General features: G+C 39.5%; 1 protein-coding gene across 3 annotated transcripts; it reads left to right on the plus strand.

Annotated features, from left to right (window-relative positions):
- The first annotated feature begins 1,410 nt into the window (after positions 1-1,410).
- Positions 1,411-17,101, plus strand: LOC107850337 (SWI/SNF complex subunit SWI3D). 3 transcript variants are annotated; one of them, XM_016694790.2, is made up of 8 exons: positions 1,411-2,046; positions 6,601-7,127; positions 7,607-8,179; positions 8,917-9,083; positions 9,161-9,726; positions 14,782-14,972; positions 15,509-15,822; positions 16,789-17,101. In XM_016694790.2, exons 1-8 carry the CDS (start codon positions 1,557-1,559, stop codon positions 16,793-16,795), a joined length of 2,835 nt encoding a protein of 944 aa, XP_016550276.1. In that variant the 5' UTR covers positions 1,411-1,556; the 3' UTR covers positions 16,796-17,101. The 3 variants fall into 3 exon arrangements, 2 of the variants coding, with proteins under 2 accessions (XP_016550276.1, XP_016550278.1); XM_016694792.2 differs by having other exon boundaries at positions 16,792-17,101; XR_001668550.2 differs by lacking the exon at positions 16,789-17,101 and having other exon boundaries at positions 14,782-15,078; positions 15,509-15,731.
- Positions 17,102-17,374: the final 273 nt, after the last annotated feature.

Genomic DNA, 17,374 nt, shown 5'->3' on the forward strand with positions numbered 1-17,374 from the left:
GATTAAAATATGCAAGTAAGATTTTTGATACATCGCACGATCCATTATCTAATAAAAGTGTGTCAAGAAAATTCATATTTAAGAGTAGAAATTAATTCACCCACTCTATCATAAACTTTTGTCGTTTGCAATGTTTAAGGCCATATAATTGTCATTCTCTCATCTTATTTTCCATGTATATACTTTAATAATCACAATCCATGAGAAATGGATACTAACTTTTCCTCCTTATTGTGCGATTGCAGATACCTCCTTCGGCTATTGGGTAGTCCAACACTGGCTTATACCTATAGAGAGTAGAACAAACTAGCTGATAGCCTGATAGAAAGAGTCATTTCTACTGCACAATCATCCGATTTAACTACTGCAAATCTGACTAAGGATACTACTACGTTTTGATTTCCTCCACAAGATCTGTTAATTGTTTTGAATGCTGATAAAAGAGGAGATTTTGTTACTAGGTGCGTTAAGACTTTAGGAGTTTTGCCGCCTAATATATTTGTAAATATTTCTACTAGTATTATATTTAGTGATAACGAATGATTTATAAATATTACACAATGTACAGATACTACGGTAGCAGCGTTGCCAAACTTCTCTCTGTAGATTTTTTGTTATGGCGCTAATATAATATTCTTGCTACCAAAAAAACATTGTCAACAATTTGTTTATTATCCATACAAAAAATGATTACGAGATATTATAGTACCATATAAATACTTATTAATTCTAGCTACAATAATTTTAATAATAGTTCTATATATTTCAGTACGCAAACTAATTGATTTGAACTGATTAATAATACTATGAATTTTCACTTTTAAATTTTTAGTAATAAAAATGTCTTGTTTCATTTCCTAATTAATCACATCTCTAAGAGACTTTTATTTATGAAACCATCAGCTATTAGAAGAATTATATTTAAAACGAATTCAAAAGCTATTAACCTAATACTTCTCTTTGATGCTAATAAAAAATAGTGCTCGGAAAAAGTACATAACACCATTAATTAACCCAATTTCAATAAATTGGTTCATAAGATTCGTTTGTCTATCAAAACTAAAAAAATATATCTAATTTATTTATATTTTTGAAGTTAAAATAGAATTGAATTTGTGTTTGATCATAATATTTTTAAAATATTTTAAATTATGAATATATTTTTTTATAGAGTGATAGAAAAAATTGTATCCAAAAAGTGCAACACCTCGAAAGATGTTTTTTAAAAAAAATAAAAATTGCGAAATCTATTTTGAAATAAGTTTTTTATTTTCATGACCAAATAAATATTACAAAATAAATTTAAAATATATTTCAGAACATTGTGAATAATATTTAAGTCCAATCGCCTATTTAGTGTCTCCACCGAAAGCAAAGGCTGGTATTGATCATTACTGTTGCGGTGTTAGATGAAAATTGACGGTGTTGATTAGATAGTCCATGTAAATTACATGTGCCGACGGCCCAGCGAATTGATCCTTAGGATTAAATATACATATACATTTCGAAGACAATGATCTAAAGCGTAGTTGCTAGTAAGCTCAGCTCTCATTTTAATGGAGGAGAAACGGAAGGACACCGGAACTCCACCACCGCCGTCCGCCGACACGCCGCCGATATCGGCTGACGCTCCGTCAGTTGAACCACCTACGTCGCGTCGGAGAGGTGGCGGCCACAAACGAAAAGCAAGCGCCATTGGGAGTGGCGCTAGTTCTACTCCTCCCTCAACTTTATCGAAGCGTCAGAAACAATCAGCAGTACCTTTCCCACCGATCCACAATGGTCCGCTCACAAGAGCTCGGCAGCAGCCAAACCACGCCGCAGCTGCCGCCGCCGCCGCAGCTGGTTCTCCGTCAGGTTTTGGTTTTACGATCGAATCGGAGGTGTTTCCGAAGGCCGAGGCAGGTGTAGAAGAGGCGGTGAGAGTTGAGAAAGAGTCGAATCAAGTGAAGGAGGATTTGGAGGCATTAGAGGCTGAAATTGAAGCTGAAATTGAGTCAATTGGATCCCGAGATCGTAATGTTCATATTGTGCCTACTCATGCAGGTGAGTTCAGTTGTTGTCTTTCAACTCTCAATTTGTTATGCTTTCTTGCTGCGGAGTTTTAGAGAAATAGATTTTTGTAAAATTGGAAATTGAAAAGTTAGAGAATGTTGATATAGTAAGCTGACGATATGCTGGAAACAAGGAGTTCAATGACCTGAGGTTAAGGTTTAATTTTTGATAGATTTAGTGTTACTTTACTGATAAAGATAAGAGTTTTTACATTTACAGTTTCATAGTAAATACTCCTTCAGTATTTGGTGTTGCTTCATTGGGATGGATTTAAGAAGGTAATTTGACTTTAATACTTCATTCATCAGCAATAGCAGAGGAAAATATTTAAGTAATGACTGAAAGTTAGTTTGACATTTAACAATATCATATCATTGTTTAGAATTCGAACAGGAATAAATTTTAATTCTTTGATAGTCGGGGGAGTTTTATGTAATGGAATGGTGTGTTGAACAATTTAGGCATTCCAAAAAGGAATGTGGTATATAAATTGGGAGTTTTATGTGATAGAATGGTGTTGAACAATTTAGCAGTCTAAAAAGGAATTTATCATATAAATTGGGACAAAGGAAGCATGCAACTTTTGCATTTTTCAATTTGTCAAAAGTTCAAAATGGAAATTGCTCTGTTACGGTTCCAATATGGATCTAGTTATGGGACGCTGCAAAATGAAATCAGATACTTTCTACCATAAATTTATGGTGTTGGTTCGTGAAGACAGAACCTATAATCTCTTGGGTTAAAGCACAAAAACTAATTTTCTGTTTATCTTTCTGGTGAATTCAAATAACTTTAAATCCAACTGTGGTGGGTTATCCACTCACTTTACAACGAGGAAATAACTTCCTACTACTGAAATGAGAAAGTGGAGGAATTACTTCCTTATTGCTAATAACTACTACAAGGAAAAAGGAGAACATAATCAATTAATAGATAAGCTGAAGTAATCTACTTTCAGATTTATTTAAATTTTCCGTGCTAAACTGTTGGTAGACTAAAGGGTGCTAACACTACTCCTCTCCTTCAAATCACATTTGTCCTCGAGCATTGTGGAAAGTACTAGTATTTCTCTATTCTTCGGCAAATTCTTTCTCATCATCAATGGAATCAAACCAGAATAATTTCTTGCACTGATGGAAAAAAAGTGAATAGTCTGTCACAGTTAAGTTGTCTTTCATCCATTTCAGATCTGGTCAATTTCTTCACATATATGGCGGGTTGTTGAGGTGAGAAATCTAATGTCTTCGTTCTACATGCAATCAACAATTAATAAAGGGGTTGTTCCTTGTCACGACCCGAGCCGAAGCCCTGGCCGTGACTGGCAACCCAAGCCACGAAGGCCTGAGAGACCCCATAACATGCTATCATGAACATAATTCATACGAAATAAAGGTGCGGAAGATAAAACTGAAATCCAAGTTGATCTTATAATCAAAATATGTCTATGAAGTTATGACAATATAATACTCAAGTCCCGTCTACAAAGCTTCTATTGAAACTAACTGTCTAGGCCGGGACAAGGTCCCCGGCTGGACCATAAACTAAGAGAAGTCAACGTATGAATAAATTGCCTTCCGAAGGATGGATGGCTCACCAACTCTGTCATATCCAAATGTTCTACTGATGTGATGGACCATGGGACTGTACCTCAGAACCTGTATTAAAAGGGTCAATACTTGGAAAGTACTGGTATGCAGAACAATCCAAAATAACGTATAATTCATGTAAAATATTTGAGAGCAGTTCGAAATCAATTTAGCATAATATAGGTAAAACACATGGGCATAATTCAAAGACTTCAAAACATTCTTGTAGAACATTGACTCCACTCTTTGCTTTAATTCTGAGCTAGATGGTACACCCTACATTTCTAAAATTCCACGGGCTATATGGAATCCGCTCTTAACTCGGCGGCCAAGACCCAACCCAAGTTTGTCGCAAGGGATGGAGTTTCTGATCTCTACTATGCCACAAGGCCATCGCCAACGTACCATTCTTTGTTTCAGGGCAAAATAAAACCCGTGTCGGCAAAATGCGGTTTCGGGCAATGAGTTATCTGAACTCGTGCCAACTCTCTTTAAGCCCAATTTTAGCCTCTTAAAAATATACTTCATGCTTATAAACAGTTCTTTTCTTAGTCCGTTAAGGGCATATCATAACAGGGTATCATCGTACCCAGACTTGCATGTCATTCATCTCATACCACATCATATCCGAAGCCCTCTTATTTAAAAACCCATTAATAACCACCCCAAAGATTCAAACATCAAGTGAGAGTTCTTATGTCAAATAACACATGAAACTTATGCAAGACTCAAAAGGCCATACCAATTCAACAAGGATAGTAAAACGTATAATCCAAGCTTTTAATCATGCAGTTGAACAACCCACTACATAAATAAGCAATGGATTTCACAATTAGAGAGGGAATTTTGTAAGGCATGCTCTTGTATCAATTTTCGAAACTCATAACCCGTGTACAAATAAAAGTAATTCAAGTTTATGGAGAAATTTCATGAGAAACAACTACTTTCATAAAGATGGGTTCATAATACATTCTCCTCAAACGGTTTCAAAAACCCCTTTTCATATATACATAATCATATATTCTTAAAGCTTGTTAAAAATGATAAAATTAAGCCCATTAGGTTTAGGATAGTCCCACATACCTTTTTGTTGAACAAAAATTTGAGACCTCTTGAATCTATGCCTTGAAAGCATGAGTTTTTGAAAGAAATCCTAACTTTTCTCTCTTGAGAGTGGAGAGGAGAAGGAGCGATGATAAACTGACATATAATGGGCAAATAGCGTTTAAAGTGTGTTTTAAATTGTGGGGGTAGGGTTTGAGGTAAGGAAAAAAACCAAAATACCCCTAAAGAAACTAAATAAAAATTTTAGGAATTTTTAGTTGATGACTTAGGTGATAGCTTATCACCTAGTTGATGACTCATCAGCCTAGTCGTCACCCTCTAGCTGGACTTGGACACTTTCTGGTTAAGGGTGATGACTTAGATGATAGCTTATCACTTAGTTGATGGCTTATCAACCTAGTCATCACCTTTCCTAAGTGATTTAAGGTGTTTTCTGGTTAGGGCTGACGACTAAGTTGATAGCTCGTCACTTAGTTGATAGCTTATCAACTCAAGTCGTCACCTTCTCTCAAACAGACACTCCGAGGTAGAAATGATCATAACTTTCTACTCCGATATCGAATTAAGGTGAAACCAGATGCGTTGGAAAGAAGACTCCAAGATCTTTCATTTGATATACGGTAGGCCTCCTAACTCGTTATATTCGTTGCTGCGGTGATGAATTTTCTTATGGTTGTTGTTACCATCTTCTCCTAATGAACTTGATGATTTTAATCACTATTAGCATTGTTGAGTTATATTGGGATGAATTAAAATAAAGTAGGATAAATTAGATAACATGGACCATTTAATGGATGACATATGTCCAATTCTGTTTTTTGAAAACTAAGTAGCTATATGAACCGTTAGTGAAAAGTGGCACCAATGGGTACTTTGGATCACGGAAAGGTCCTCAACTCGCCTTTGAGTTTGGAGTTTATGATCTCACTCGACCTCCAAAGATGTAACCGCACTTTAGATTTGATCATCACACTTATATTGACATAGAATCATTGGGTTTGGGTCTATACACGTAGGAATGACGGTTTGAATTCTAGGCCGAAAATGTGGGGTGTTACATTCCTTGTCCCTTAAGCATTGGGGATTATCTTTCTCTAGTTGAAGAAACCAGAGTTTTGCAATTCCTTCCAAAAGAAAGGAAACAAGTCTAACTTTGTGTATTTAGGAATGATTGGATTCCCACTAGTTTCTGATCCTCAACCTGCAACCGTTGCTTTACCTTTCCAACCTCTATTGTAACTGCCATTTTCAACATTCACCTTTGAATTTGCTTCGTGAGTGAATCCAAGCGAGCATTTATGGTTTCCTGTCTTGCTAGATTGGTTGGAAGAAGGCCAACAAATGTGCCAGTTGTCGCTGGATTAGATCGCCCATAGTTTCCTCCTCTGACACCAAATTGTTACTGTCCCCTGATATGGATCTAGTTATGGGACGCTGCAAGATGAAATCAAATATTTCCTTCCTACGATCTATGGTGTTGTTGGTTCATAACAGAGAACCTGTAATCTCTTGAATTTAAGTACTCAAAGTCTGGAATAATTTTCTGCTTATCTTTCCATTGAATTCAAATAACTTGAAATACAACACTGGTGGATTAACCACCCACCTAATAACAAGGACTACTACTGAAATGAGAAAGTGAAGGAATAACCTCCTTACTGCTAATAACTTCTAAAAAGAAATAGGAACATGATTAATTGTTAAGCTGACTTAATCTACTTTCAGATTTCTTTAAATTTTCCATGCGTAAACCGTTGGTAGACCAAAGGGGTGCTAACATGTTCGCTCCTCCTTTTTTTTTTTTTTGGGGGGGGGGGGGGGCTGTGTGGTTAAAATCTGTACTGTGCTACTAAAAGCTTTTCCAGATACTCTCTGACATTTTCATAATTTTTAGGTTGGTTCTCTTGGACGAAGGTTCATCCTTTGGAGAAGCGAACAATGCCATCATTCTTCAATGAGAAGTTGCAAAGTAGGACTCCAGAAATATACATGCAGATACGGAATTGGATCATGAAAAAGTATCACACTAACCCCAATATTCAAATTGAGTTAAATGATTTGTCCGAGCTCTCAGCAGGAGATTTGGACGTTAAACAGGAAGTGATGGAGTTTTTGGACTACTGGGGTTTAATTAATTATCACCCTTTCCCACAAACCAATTCAGTTATGAACGTTGATATTGATGGGGACAAGGCAGCAAGGACAGATTCTTTGATTGATAAACTGTTTCGATTCGAATCAGATGAAACGTGGACCCCAGTTCTTCCAAGGTCTAGTGTAGCTACTCCTTCTGTGTCTTCTGGGTTCTTTCCAGAGTCAGCAATTGCTGAAGAACTAAAGTCCGAAGGGCCAGCTGTTGAGTACCATTGCAACTCTTGCTCAGCTGACTGCTCGAGAAAGCGGTATCATTGCCAAAAGGAGGTACTTTTTCTTAACTCTAATGTCCTTTTATTTTTGTTTTTGGGTTAATGAGGTAAGATATTGACATGAGAAATGATTGCGGCTTGCCTACTGTCTAGGACATGACCACCAGTGATCTCTTTTAATTCATGTTATTATTTAGATGAAGGGATCGTCATCTTGGTTAATTTCATATACGTGTCGACGATCAAAGAATATGATTCAGAACCACATATTATTTCCTTCTGGGCATAAAAGGCGTGTGCCTGAGCCAACCCAGTAGATTTAGCTGCTTGTTATTCTCGTTGTCAAACTTTTTCTGCCATAGCATACCTGATGCATACAGTTGTTCATGTTTTAATATCCTTAGGTTGTATGATCCATAATTTCTGTTCACTTAAATATTAGGTCTTCACTGCTGAAGTATGTCTTGTCAAAACTTTGAGGTCTTGCTCAAGTGCCTGACTGTGTTCTTTGTGTTGGTTGTTCTTACTACATAGGCAGATTTTGACTTGTGTAGTGAATGCTTCAATAATGGGAAGTTTGGATCTGGGATGTCCCCTTCAGATTTCATTGTTATGGAGCCTGGTGAGGTTGGCAGTGCAAGTGGTGGAAAGTGGACAGATCAGGAGACTCTTCTTCTCCTTGAGGCATTAGAGCTGTATAAGGAAAATTGGAATGAGATTGCGGAGCATGTGGCTACAAAGACTAAAGCTCAGTGTATTCTGCATTTCATTGAAATGCCAATAGAGGATAGGTTCCTGGATACTGATGCTGAAAGTAACAAGCTTGTTAAAGAAAAAGAAGATGCAGTTTTGTCTAAAGATGATACATCAGCCAGTAAAGATGCCCCAGAAACAACAGAAACCAAGGATGATGGAAATGACGATCAGCTTTCATCCACAGTGGAAACATCGAAACCAGAGAATGTTAATGGGCCAATTCCTCAGGAGGAAGTTGGTGAGAACTGTGCACTCAATGCACTGAGGGACGCATTTACAGCTGTTGATTTTTATCCTCCACCTGGCGAACGTGCTTCATTTGCTGAAGCTGGCAATCCTGTAATGGCATTGGTATGTTGGTCTTCACATTTGCTCAATCACAATTCTGATGCAACTGAGCACTCAAGGCACGCTACTAAGAGCTAGGAATATGTTCATACCTTTACCTAAATAATGAAATCAAAATTTCAATTTGTGTTTTTACTTGATCAAGTTATTATCTTTCTGTCGGTGGAATTCTTTCTCACCATTTTCACTGGTTGAGACCTTGTTTTGAAAAGAATAGGTTCATTACAGCAATGCAGTTGTTCAAAAGAGGCAGTTGATCGTCTGGAAAGAAATGATAGGTTTTTTGAAAGTAGGAAGAACAGTCATTAATACCAAATACAAATTATATTGGTTTGCTTAGTTTTTAGTTTAGCATAGAAGATGTTCATGCTTCTGACACTAATGCCATGATCGACTTTATTAGCACATTACACTATCTGTAATGGTGTGCTTTTTGGTTGTAACTTATCCAGCAACTTCTTCTGGTCTTATATATAAAAAGCTACTCTTTACCGATTATTTTTCTATAGAGGGTAAGTCGTTACAAGTAGAATCAGGTTGGCTTTCTATTCTGCTGTTAAAACTCTTGTGGGATTTCATTGGGTATGTTGTTGCTGTTAAAACTCTGATTATTGCTCATTGAAATATGGGTGAAATCAATGACCTTACTTATCCATCTGTATTTTGTTTTTTACTATACTTGTTTGCCCTTGAAATATGTTTTGGTTGTCGTCATTATGATGTTTTCTTTCTTTCTGTAGGCAGCATTCCTGGTGAAACTGGTAGAAGCTAAAAAGGTTTCTGCCTCAGTGCGCAGCTCTTTGAAATCCATTTCTGGTAATCCTTCTGGTGAGCAGCTAGCCTTAAGGCACTGTTTTATTTTGGAAGATCCACCAGATGATGGGAAGACATCATCTGATTCAGATAGGTTTGTGTTCCTCCTTTTAGCTTAAGTTAACAGGTATTGTATTGATTTGGAGCCTAATTGTTAATTTAATTATGCAGACCTGCTAATGGATCAGTTGATCCAGAGCATAAGAAAGATGAGGATGACAATGTTGAAATGCAGGAGGAAAAGTTGACATCAGTTATTGATGAGAAGAGTTTGTCAGTTGGACAAGATAAAGAGACCAAAGGTGAAACAAACATTGACAAAAAGTGCGAAGAGCGGGATGGTGAAAACCATGAAGAGAAAAATGAGAAGGAACTTGAAGTAGCGACACATTTGGTTTCTACGAGTGACAAAAGTCAGGAGAAATCTGATACTTCAAAACAATCTGGTGCAATTTCTACTGACAAAGAAGGGGAATCTGCATCACTTAAAAAGCCAGATGATGCAGGCTTGGCAGTGGGACAGACACCAAGTACCACAGCAGAATCAAATGTTTTAACGTCTAAACTAGAGGTCCCACCTGGGTTCGAAAAGGAGTCAGTTGATGAAGCTTCAATGGCCATTCCTTCTAACTCTCCAGATACTCCGAAAGATGAGGACATGATGCCCGCTGTGCAAACAAAGGAGCCAGAGCAATCCATGAAATCGAACATTGTACTTGAAAATGGCAAAAATACAGGTCCAAGTTCTCAATATATTATGTTTTTTTGCATAGATAAGTTATGCTAATCATGTTGCCTTTGGGGATTTTAAATGGGAAAAGTAGTGTAGCACAGGAAGTGTGGTAGGTGCATGTAACGGGTTTGAATCCTAGCTGATGATCCAGGACTGGTACTTAAGTGGAGAAGAATAGAGGGCAGGTCTATTATCTGTCGAGTTTACTGCTGGAACAGTAGATTTCTCAGTCAAAATAAAATAAAGTTCGCTAATCGTGGAGTGCAAGCTCAACAAAAGAGTGGATATGATTCTTGGAATTAAATCTTGTAACATGCTTGGCAAGGATAGGAAAAACAGAAACATGCTACAGCTATATGGCATCTATTAGTTATCCCCCAAAAAAAGAAACTACATGACATGCATTTGTGAGTAAATCATCAATCTATTAATTTTATAAAATAATGTTTCACTTAAGAGGATCACAAGCCTCTCTACTTCTTTAGAGGTAGTGGTATGGACTGCGTACATTCTACCCTCTCCAGACCCTACTGGGTGGGAATATACTGGGTTTGTTGTTGTTGTAGTTAAGATGATCACAAAGGATCTTTTGAGTCTTCGGTTAGTGGCATGCAGCTTGTGCGCTTCCACCAGCGTCATGGAGATTGTAATTGATAATATGACAGTGCTTTAGTCGTATCACCAAATCCAGATGTTCAAATTTAAGACGCCACTGAAGTTTATTCTAGCACCCTTCGCTTTACTATTTCTCCACACAATGCACTAGTCCTTAAATCCCTCTTTTCTCCCACCTCTCTAAACTCTCAAACTCCCCTTTTGTCATCCATTTTGCCCTGCTAACCCTCTCCCCAAACACAAATAACCGTTGAAAGTTGTAATGATGGTTGCTGCTTTATTTTGAGTGCTATAGAATCCCCCAGTTTCGATTTATATCGACACTCTTCCACTTAGGGATGTCTCCGAGTGTTTGACACCACGCCATTAGTACTTTCATTATACAATACAATATTGCGTGTGTTCAGGAGACTAAGTGGGTAGGGTCTATGGCTAGGGATGTGAATGGTTACAAGCTTTGGTACTCTGGTAGCGAGAGGCGTAGGAATGGAGTTGGCATCTTAGTAGATGAAGAGCTTAGAGGGCAGGTAGTGGAGGTTAAGAGGATCAACGATAGGTTGATGACTGTTAAGTTGGTCATTAGGAGGTCTACTCTGATCGTGTGTAGTGTTTATGCACCGCAAGTGGGCTTGGATGGGGAGGAGAAGATGAGGTTTTGGGATGCGTTGGATGAGGTGGTGAGAGGAGTGCCTAGTTCTGAGAAGATTGTTGTAGCAGGGGATTTCAATGTGCATATTGGGGCGTTACCGGGAGGCTTTGGCAATGTGCATGGCGGTTTTGGTTTTGGGGAGAGAAATGAAGAGGGAGCTGTTGGATTTTGCGAGGTCCTTTGGGTTAGTAGTGGTGAATTCGAGCTTACCGAAGAAGGACGATCACCTGATCCCCTTTCGAAGCGCGATAGCCAAGACGTAAATTGACTTTTTGTTGCTTAGGAAAGGGGATAGGGTGTTGTGTAAGGACTGTAAAGTCATTCCGAGTGAGAATCTTTCGACCCAGCATAGGCTTTTGGTGATGGACTTAGGTATTAAGAAAGATAAGAAGAGAAGGGGTGAGGAGGGTAGACCTAGAATTAAGTGGGGCGGCTTTATGCCGGTGAATGCGAGAGAGATAGGGGAGAAGGTGGCGGGAATAGGGGTGTGGGAGTGCAAGGGGGATGTGGATGGTATGTGGGATAGGGCGGCTAAGTGCATCAAGGAGACTGCTAGTGAGGTGTTGGGTATTTCCAGGGGCTGTGCTGGCCATCGTCGGAGGGATTGGTGGTGGAATGAAGAAGTTAAGAAGAAAGTGGAGACTAAGAAGGGGGCGTATGCTAAGTTGGGTGAGAGTAAGGATGAAAATGAGAAGCGGGCTAATAGGAAGGAGTAGAAGATAGCTAGGAAGGAGGCCAAGTTAGCTGTCACGGCGGCTAAGACGGCAGCGTTCGAGAGCTTGTATGCGGGGTTAGAGGAGAAAAGAGGGGAAAAGAGGTTGTTTAGGCTAGGGAGAGGAAGGGTCGTGACCTCGATCAGGTGAAGTGCATTAAGGGGGAAGATGGTAGAGTATTGGTGGAGGATGGTCACATTAAGAAGAGATGGTAGTCGTACTTTGATAGGTTATTAAGTGACGAAGGGGATAGAGTTATTGTGTTAGGGGAGCTGGAGCACACAAAGGAGTGTCGTGATTTTAGTTATTGTAGACGTTTTAAGGTAGAAGAGGTCAGAGAGGCTGTTCGCAGGATGCGTAGGGGGTAGGGCGTCGGGGCCTGATAAGATCCCTGTGGATTTTTGGAAGTTCTCTGGCGAGGCTGGCTTAAGGTGGTTGACTGAATTGTTTAACGGCATTTTCAAGTTGGCAAAAATGCCTGAGGCTTAGAGATGGAGTACTATGATCCCTCTTTATAAGAACAAGGGTGACATTCAGAGTTGCAATAACTGTATAGGTATTAAGTTATTGAGCCACACTATGAAGATTTGGGAGAGAGTGGTCGAGTTGAGGTTGAGGAGGATAGTGTCTACCTCGGAGAATCAGTTTGGATTTATGCCCAGGCGCTCGACGACGGAGGCAATTCACCTGGTGCGAAGATTGGTGGAACAATATAGGGAAAGGAAGAAGGATCTGCATATGGTGTTTATCGACTTGGAGAAGGCGTACGACAAAGTCCCTAGGGAGGTGCTTGGAGGTGAGTGGGGTACCGATGGCGTATATTAGAGCAATCAAGGACATGTATAATGGAGCTAAGACTCAGGTGAGGACGGCAGGAGAAGACTCAGAGCATTTTCCTGTCTTGACGGGGTTGCACCAGGGTTCCACTCTTAGCCCGTTTTTGTTTGCTTTGGTGATGGATGTGTTGACGCGGCGTATTCAAGGAGAGGTGTCTTAGTGTATGCTTTTTGCAGATGATAGTAGTTTTGATTGATGAGACGCGGGGGGTGTGAACGATGAATTAGAGGATTAGAGGTGTGGAGACAGACTCTTGAGTTTAAAGGGTTCAGGTTGAGCAGGAGCAAGACAGCATATTTGAAATGCAAGTTTAATGACGTGAGGTAGGAAGACGAGGTGGTAGTAAGATTGGATTCCCAGACAGTGTGTGAGAGGGATAGTTTCAAGTATCTTGGGTCCATGATTCAGGGGAATGGTGAGATTGACGAGGATGTCTCCCACCGTATTGGGGCGGGATGGATGAAGTGGAAGCTCGCCTTGGGGGTGTTGTGTGATAGGAAGGTGCCGCCCAAGCTTAAAAGCAAATTTTACAGGGTGGTAGTCCGTCCGGCCATGTTGTATGGAGCGGAATGTTGGCCAGTCAAGAACTCTCACATTCAAAAATTGAAGGTGCTGGAAATGCGGATGTTGCATTGGATGTGTGGGCTTAATAGGGGTGATAGAGTTCGAAATGAGGCTATTTGGGAAAAGGTTGGAGTGACTTCGGTGGACAAGATGCGAGAAGTCCGATTGAGATGGTTCGGGCATGTGATGAGGAGGGGCACGGATGCCCCGGATCGTAGGTGTGAGAAGTTTGCTTTGGATGGTTTCAGGTGGGGTAGGGGTAGACCGAAAAAATACTGGAGAGAGGTGATCAGGCGGGACATGGAGCAGTTACAGCTCACTGAGGACATGACCCTAGATAGGAAGATCTGGAGGACGCGGATTAGGATAGAAGGCTAGTGTCAGTTTGAGTCGTTGGGGTAGGGCATTACTTGGTAGATGTATTATTTCTGCTAGGACACTTTGTTGCATGCTTTATTACGAATTTGCTTACTATTCTTTGTTTATTATTCCTTGTGGGTGGCGTATTTATGTCTTGACATCTTGTTCCATGCTTTATTAAGTATTTGTTTATTATTCCTTGTCTTGAGCCGGGGGTCTATCGGAAACAGCCTTTCTACTACTCCTGAAGTAGTGGTATGGATTGCGTACATCTTACCCCCCAAACCCCACTATGTGGGAATACACTGGGTTTGTTATTGTTGATACAGTACAACTTTCGTGACTTTAAGAATTTGAAGTCATTTACTATTCTAATTTTAGACCTTGATATAATTCCTTTAATCCAACTAACCTATCTTAATGTTAAGCACTACTGTCGCATTCAAGTTAAATTATCATCTTAAACTTCAAACCCAATCAAAAAGTGGCATATACAGTGACACCTGTTATGGAGAGTGTGCAAATGCACGGTCCCCTCTTGTAAGGTGATAATCATTGATGAAAATCTGTATGTAGAGGCAGATGGAGAGAACAAAGAAATAAGTTGACCTTGAAATGAAGTAAGTTTAAACTAACACAGGAGAGGGCATGTAATTGGGAGTACAAGCAGGTCCTATGTGGGATTGGTGTAGGAATTTCAGGAGTTCAAGAAGGAGATGCAAGGGTGCGAAGGAGAGGGGGGGGGGGGGGGGGTGGTTGTGGGGCGTCATAAAAAAGAAGGGGCGAGCGTATGCGCACATATTCCCCATTGTGAATAATCATTGATAAAAATCCACAGGTAAAGGGAGATAGAGAGAAATGAGATATATGTTTACCTTGAAGAAATTAAGTTGAACTAACACGGTAGAGGGTGTGGAATGGGGAGGACTAACGTGTTCTATGTGAGACTGGGATAGGAATTTCAGGAGTTTTAAGAAAGGAGATCCAAGGTTGGGGAGGAGGAGGATGGGTTGTAGTGAGTTGATGGATTGCTGGAGCTGGAAAGGTAAATGATGGGCAAAGATGATCAAGTAGGGCAGCCATTAAAACAACTTTATCCATAAGGGTCAAATGTGGCGAAGACCAAAATTGGATCTTAAATATTCGTTTAGCGCCCCATTGCTACGGCCTCGGGGCTAAAACTGTGGTCTTCTCTTTATGGTTGCTCAGCCACAGCGGAAAATTGATTCATGTTCTTCTCTCTGCACTAAACTGAGACTCTTAAGAAATTGTAAGTCCTCCTATAATTCTGATTTTTTTCCCTTGGTGCTCTATTGCTCAGGGACCGTAGAAGTCAAAGACTCTGTAGATGGGAGAAAAGATCCATTGAAGATCAAAAATGATCTGGATATTGATAAGATCAAACGTGCAGCAGTCACTGCTTTGTCAGCTGCTGCAGTCAAGGCGAAGTATCTTGCAGATCAAGAAGAGGACCAAATTCGGCTGCTTACAACGGCATTAATAGAGAAGCAGGTAATCATGGCCCGCCAGCTCTTTGAAAATCGCATCTTTTAGGCTCCTAATTATGCTCTATGGGAATCATCCAACCGCTGCAAGGCTTTCACGTACTTCTGCTGGGGTATGCTTTCAGTCAAACTTGAGACTGATCAGTTAATGAGCTTTAATGCAAGATTTAGGCTGAAATAGATCTTGAGCAATCGAAACAGCTCCGGGTGATTTACTCATGATTAGGAGATGGATAATAAGCTTTTCTCCACTTGTTGTACAAAATGTTTTTGTCTTCCTCTTACAACAATTGAAATTATAATGTCATATGGATGAGTATATTAGACTGTCTCTATCTCTTGGATACCTCTCATATTCTCCTTCCTTTGGTTTAAAGTTTATGTTGCTTTTCATTGGAAGAATCCTAAACCGTTTAATCATTGTGTTAGGACTTGTCTGGTGAAGTTCTGACTTCTGACTTGATTTTGAGCTGATTAAAGTTTGACTTTGTTAGCCTCGATCTGTTGCAATGAGTCTCAACTATTCAAGTTGCTTCTTTGCAGTTACACAAGCTGGAGAGCAAGATAACCTTCTTTCATGACATGGATAATGTGGTTATGAGGGTCAGAGAACTGTTGGAGAGGTCAAAACAGAGGCTTGTCAGTGAGCGTCAACAAATAATTAATGCAAGACGTGCTGGGCCACAACCTGTACTTGCTAACCGGCCTGGAATGACTCTTGCTAATTCAGCACCTAGGCTTCCAACTGCAATGAGCTCCCCAAGGATACCGAATTCAAGACCCATAATGGCAGGAGCCCCTACACCAAGCTCTTTTATGCCTACAACAGTTTCAGGAAATTCAATGCAGCCTTCAAAGTAGGATAAGCTTATTTCAGTTAGGACTAAGTAATATTTGGTCAAGTGCCTAAGTATGAACTCATCTAGAAATGAAAAGAGCAAAGAAACGGTCTTCAAATACCTTTTGTCATGTGACTGTGTTTACCCTTTCATGATTGTTGTCCTGAGTCGTTAAGCTAAACTTGTTAATCAGCAGTAGTTAAATGTCCAAGTTCTCTTTTTCTATCCAAATTCCTGCTGAAAGGATTTGGTAGGTTTGTAGATTTTTGTTCTATATGAGAAGGTACCTGAGGACTGGTTATTAAATTTCTGAGAGCTTGAGAAGATGTGCAGATGCCCTAGTGAGGAAGTGTGAGAGGTTGAAGATGGTAAGTATGAGGAGAGGTAGAGGTAGGTCGAAAAGTAATGGAAAGAGGTGATTAAATAAGACATGACATGTTTTGAGCTTACCAAGGACATGACCTTAGATAGGAAGATATGGTGATTGTGGATTAGGCTAGAAATTAGTAGAAAGTTGAGCTTTGTCTCGTGGGATTAGGCTTGGTGGGAGTCTAATAGTATTGTGTTTGTTGTAGTATTAACCCTATACATGTACTTTCTTGCTTTTGATATTTGTTATCGCGTTGTCGATTGTGTTTCAGTTACTGCATTATTTTATTGTTGTTACTTTTCTTTTTCTTGAATGCTTTGTTCTGCTTTCCTTATTAACTGGCATGTTTTATTCACTGTCGTAATCCCTTTTTGATATCCACTTTGATTTGATGCACTTGAGCCGAGAGTCCCTTGGAAATAGCCTCTCTTTCTCCAAGAGGTAAGGTAAGATTTATGTACATTCTACTCTTCCCATAACCCACTTGTGGAATTACACTGGATATGTTCTTTGTTGCTGCTGTATGGTTATCTTCCTGTTTCCTCAATTAGTTGAAACTTTGAGGGCACTATATAATTGTTGCTTATTTCAAATGTACCAATTTACATCTCTAGCAGATGATGATGACCGTGATTGGCATGATCTCTTGTTGAAATCGCTTCGTGAAACTTCAGCATGTTCAGTGTTTCCCCAAAAATCAGCTTATCTGTACAAGTCTGGTTCTTCTTGTTCAATCATAAAATTGTGATGGCATTTGTGGCCTTCGTGGTTGTTGTTGAGCAGAACAGTTTGAAATCAATGTCCTCTCACGAATACATTTAACTGTTTTGTAAGATCACATTGTAAAATCTTGATGAAAAAAAGAGACTTCTTCTGGAGGATTACAGTATTGAGATCTCTTCTGAGAAATACAATTGGTTTCTATCACTTCTCGCCTGCAACTGTTATTTGTATGTTGCGGATGTGTAGTATCTATTTATCATGATTTGAGGGAAATCTTTATGAATTTATTGATTTGCGGTCACACATTTGTAGAACATTGACGTTTTCATGCTACAATGCTCTCCAGTTCAAGTCTTTAAATTGGCATGGAATATTTTTTAGGCAACCCTGAAATATGATTTTAACCAACCCTTTATAAATGATCCTCAACTATGGCTTAGCACGGTTGTACGAGAACTTATGTTTGTTGGATTGTGC

This window comes from Capsicum annuum, chromosome 8, assembly GCF_002878395.1.
Source record: "Capsicum annuum cultivar UCD-10X-F1 chromosome 8, UCD10Xv1.1, whole genome shotgun sequence".
In the NCBI taxonomy this organism is placed as follows: domain Eukaryota; kingdom Viridiplantae; phylum Streptophyta; class Magnoliopsida; order Solanales; family Solanaceae; genus Capsicum; species Capsicum annuum.